The 5101-nt window shown below is 41.0% G+C and overlaps 1 protein-coding gene across 1 annotated transcript; it reads right to left on the bottom strand.

Moving 5' to 3' along the window:
- Positions 1-103: 103 nt before the first annotated feature.
- LOC107472132 (uncharacterized) lies at positions 104-907 on the bottom strand. Its single transcript, XM_016091687.1, has 3 exons — positions 713-907; positions 395-637; positions 104-337 (listed from the first exon to the last, which is right to left on the bottom strand). Exons 1-3 carry the CDS (start codon positions 905-907, stop codon positions 104-106), a joined length of 672 nt encoding a protein of 223 aa, XP_015947173.1.
- Positions 908-5101: the final 4194 nt, after the last annotated feature.

The following is a 5101-nucleotide window of genomic DNA, read 5'->3' on the forward strand; positions in this document are numbered from 1 at the left end:
GACACCTTTCTAAATTGATAAGTGGATTTCTGGCGAGTTAAGAACTATACTTGCAACGTATATATTTTAATAATTTTTTTTAATTCGCCAATTTCTGCCCGCATCAGTATCCTCTCCCCTTAAACTCTCGACCCCTTGGTGCGAATCCTTGGTTGTGCTCTCTATGACTTCCTTTCTCTGCAACCCTCCTTTTCACACACTCTTCAGCAATTTTGCTCTTATTCACCAAATCTGAAAAAGTTCGGATCTCCATTGGTCCCACTGAACTTAAGATGTCGCTCTGGAGCCCTCCTTCATACTTAATGCATTTCCATTCCTCGAAGTCTCCCGGAGCTCCCTGATACATGCGGAAAAACCTAAATAGCTCCTCAAATTAGTCTGCATACTCAGATACGGACATAGCACCTTGCTTCAGCTGCAGTATCTCCAATTCCTTGGTTGTCCTGGTGGAATTCAGAAAGTACTTCTTATAGAATTCCACCTGGAAGGCATCCCAAGTGATAGGATCATCCCCCTGCTGCAGGAGGTGTCGGGCCCCTTGCCACCAATGCGATGCTTCCCCAGTAAGCAAATAGGTAGCAAATTCAACACACTGCTCCTCGGGTACCAACTGCGATTGCAGTGCTCGCTCCATAGCCTAAAACCAGGTATCAGCTTCAGTTGGATTGGTGGTTCCCTTGAAGTTAGGTGGATTAACCTTTAAGAAAGTTGCCAGTGTCATCGGGCCCTGAGCTTCCCTTCTGCCATTGCCATTATTGTTTATCTGTTGCCCAAGAGCCTCCGTAGTGGCCTGCACAGCAGCAGCCATATTCTCCAACGCTGCCATAAGGTTTACCGGGTTGATTTTCGGTTCCTGCGTACTAGTACGATCTCTCTCACATCCCCGACCGGGTCCACGAGGCACCATCTGGTTCTTATACACACCAAACAATCGATATCAAGTTGATCAGTCTCAATATCGAAAGTATAGTGCTTCAAAATACCAAAGGTACCTTCATGGACTTCATGCTAGATGTATCGGTTAGATACCCTAACTAGCACAGGCACAGACTCAGAGTATGTATTGAAGCATAAGCAGTTCCATCCCTCAGGCTCACGAGGACGAACTGCTCTAATACCATAATGTAACACCCTAATATTCAAATCCTTATGCTCGAGTCATAAGTCAATGATACTACGGTGGTACGACTCTCAGGTGGATTTTTAATATATAAATATAGGTAATTTTGGAAAGAATATTAATCAAGAAGCCTTAAAAGAGTATAAATAAAATTGCGAAGACGTATCACTCACGTTTCGACAACAAAAAGATAAACCGTGAAGCCGAAAGCGATATACGGACAAGGCATAAAGGAGATTAAGAGATAGATAACAGATAGATATATATAACATAAGCAAATAGCCACTAGTCGCGACCAGCGAAGTTTAGGCCGGCTAGGGTACAGTATGAAAGTAGTTGACAACAGTATATCTTAATCTCTCCCAAAGGAAACATGAGAGCCTCTATAGGCAAGTTCAAAAGAGTTCAATACATAATATAATCTTTTCAAAACAAAGGTGGAGAGATTCTAAGCACAATACAAAGTAGAGAAAATAAGGATCTTCACACAGTCTCTCAAACGACCCACAACTCACTTCTGAGCATCTGGGCCTGTATCTGAAAAATAAGAGACATATACGGAATGAAAACCCTAGGCCCATGGGTTCCCAGTATGGTAAAGTGCAAAATAAATACAATGCACTGTAATAAAAACTCACTAAGCATCCTAAACTTCTTCACCAATTATCCATCCTAAGTTTTCACTAATCCATGAATAGGCAACTGTCATAAGGGAGTGCTAAATCTAATTCATGTTTCACATGTTTCCCAACTCGCTGACTCTTCCACGAATCAAACTCAGAATCATAAGCAAAATCACCACCAGTTGTTCTACCTCAGCAATTCTGTATCAATACATCATACCCTTACCTGGAGCTAGTAAAACCACATCACTGCGTCTACCCAGGGAGCTCAAATTATCTCATCAAGAACAGCCCTAAACATCCACCGACACCAGCATGAGGGGCCTCTCAGTTGTACAAACACAAGCAATACAGGCAAGTAATACACATATAAGGTACAAGTATAACAAGTAGCACATAATCAGGTAACATAGCATATATGATGTAGAAATCCAAAACAAATAGGCAAACCCAAACAATTCAAACATATGCAAATGATGTATGCCTGCCCTATGGCTGATGATATCATCTGTCGGTTATATAGCTAACTCGACATGTCTTGGTAGCTAACCATTGGATAGAAACACCCCTTGCGGAGCAAGTAGGTTTGAGCTATAACCCCCTTGCTACTACCCGCTCAACCCAGAGCCAGTGGAATAACCACTACTGCGGCTACTACCCAGGTGGGTGTTTAAAAGCTCAACCTGGAGCGAGTGAATTTACCACTACTGCCGCTACTACCCAGGTGTCACAATCTCTGACCTGGAGCAAGTGGGATGAACCACAACCTTTGCTACTGTCCAGGATCTCAAAACATACATTCGTTCAGTTTAAAAGCAATCATCATTGTTATCAAATCTCAAACATTAACCTGGAGCAAGCGGGATGAACCACCACCCTAACTACTACCCAGGTATCACTAATACATTCATTCAAAACTCCATAATTAAACTCATTTATCATAAACATCATTTCCCGTCTCATACCCGGAGCAAGTGGACAACGACACTGCCTGCAACCCGGGGTCACACATCACGTTTCAAAAATTTCCATTATTATCCATTTAACACATTCATTCATTAATCATATATGCATTTATACTCAACCATAATCAATAATGGCTTTGCCATAACTCGGCAATTACTCAGCCATCCGGCTCATAGTTCAATCAAGAACCAGCCATTTATCAATAAATATAGCCCTTTGGCTCATGGCATACACGGTACTTCCATCGTCATCCTCCATATCTCATATGATCATCTTTGATCATCATTGATCACAACTTTCCCCTTGCTTCATTTGCAAGTTACCACATCCCCTAGCTCCATCTTCAATGATAGGCATATCATAAAGATTTAATACATAAGGGGTGAGATCGGAGGCTTAGAAGTATGAGATTTGGCTTTTAAAACTCCAAAATCAACTTTGGCATGAAAATAGGGCCACGCGTACGCGTCCTCCACACGCACGCGTGGATGGCCACAATGTTCATCGACGCGTATGCGTCGCCCACGCGTACGCATGGATTGAAAAATAGCCAAACGACGTGCACGCGTCAGCCACGCGTACGCGTGGGTGCATTTTGCGCCAAAGCACAAAATTGGCACAATTCTGGCACAACTCTTGGGAAAATAGCTAGGCCTTTGGTGCAGCGCATCGACGTGCCCACACACACCACGCGCATGCGTGGATGGTGCCTTCTCGAAGAACGACACGTACGCGCCAAGTGCGCCTACGGGCGGAGGGTCATTCTGCTAAAAATTTTCTAAGTTAAAGGCTGCGGAATTCACAAATTCAACCCCCAATCTTCCGACGGACATAACTTTCTTATTTTAAATCGTTTTTCGCCCATTCTTCAAACGGCATGGACATCCCAGATCCAATTTTATTTCTAAATGAGTTTGGTAAAAAACGGAGATCCGGAGTCCAAGTTATGTTCCATCAAAGTATGCTCAAAAACTATATTTTCATACAAAACCGCAAAGTGCAATTTTCAAAACAAGTCATTTTCAACCCTTTTCAAATTCAACCAAAGCATGCCAATTTCGACCCTTTTTGAAATCAATCAAAATATACCAAAATCAACATCAATCCTCCTCAACTCATGCATTAACACCTTACCACAATTCACAAAACCGCCATATAACCATTTTTACCCATTTTAAACAAATGGCTAAATTACAAAAACATTAACATGTCATACATCCTTCCTCATTCCAATTTCCAACAATACTATTTCCAATCAATCATCATTATACATAATCAATATCATACTCACTATCACATGGTTTCACCCACAAATCAACCTTAATCATTCCTCAAGCATATATCACAACATACATATCTCTCATGCATCATCATACCATCAAGGCATCAATAATCATAATCATATATATGACCACATAATATATCTCAACCAAAACCAAACATACCTCATCTACATAATTTCACCCAAAATTACCAAATTCCACACTTCAATTCCTCAAACCTTATTATTCAATAACCAACCCAATCATTCATATATTCATTATCTGAAATTCATCCAATCACTTGTGTCATCATACAATGCACACATCAACTCACCTTCTTTACCTCTTTCCGGTCTCCGGCCCAAAATTCACGGCCTCCGGCCCAATTTTATTATTTAAATGCATAAATCACAAATCAATACTCATTACCTAATACATCAAATTCTCAATACACCAAGCATACAAGGCCACACAATTCTCAACCCAATCATTAATTCACATTACATACCAACTATGCATATTAGCACCAACCATTTACACAATCCAAACTTAATCCTAGGGACATCTATCCTAGGAATTCTCATCACACCACACGGTACTTAAATGAAACTTAAACCGTACCTCTTGTAGCCAAACCAATTGAGCCTCTTCTATGGAAGTCTCCACTAACCCTTAGCTCCAAGCCTCACCAAAGCTCCACAAGCAACACCAACCTCTCAATTGTGCATCAAAATCACCAAATACACTAACATAACCAATTTTATATACATACATCAACCTAGGACTCATAAAAATGACAAATCACAAAGGTTTGAGCACTTCTTACCTCAGCCTATATGAAGTAGGGATAAAACCCACTTGGAATCCATGTTGGAGTATCCCTAAACACCCAAAATCACAAGATTTCAACACTAACTATCCAAAAATGTGTAACAGTAGGGAATTTTGAAAACTGGGTAGAGGAGAATGGAATATTCACCACAAAACTTAGATAGAATTGTAGAGGATGAGAAGAGCGACGCGTCAATCGGAGCTCCGTAGCTCAAGTTATGGAGGTTTGAAGATCAAAGAGAGTTAAGTTTTCTCTCTTCTCTTCTCTCTTCTTAATTCAGCACCCAACACCCCTTCTT

This window comes from Arachis duranensis, unplaced genomic scaffold (genome assembly GCF_000817695.3).
Source record: "Arachis duranensis cultivar V14167 unplaced genomic scaffold, aradu.V14167.gnm2.J7QH unplaced_Scaffold_132865, whole genome shotgun sequence".
In the NCBI taxonomy this organism is placed as follows: Eukaryota; Viridiplantae; Streptophyta; class Magnoliopsida; order Fabales; family Fabaceae; genus Arachis; species Arachis duranensis.

What these genes read in the sequence shown, in the direction of transcription:
- LOC107472132 (XM_016091687.1), bottom strand. Translation starts at nt 907, where the DNA reads ATGGTGCCTCGTGGACCCGGTCGGGGATGTGAGAGAGATCGTACTAGT. An exon ending in CTCAGGGCCCGATGACACTG is followed by an intron (nt 638 to 712) that starts GCAACTTTCTTA and finishes ACCTGGTTTTAG; the next exon opens with GCTATGGAGCGAGCACTGCA. An exon ending in TGAAGCAAGGTGCTATGTCC is followed by an intron (nt 338 to 394) that starts GTATCTGAGTAT and finishes CGCATGTATCAG; the next exon opens with GGAGCTCCGGGAGACTTCGA.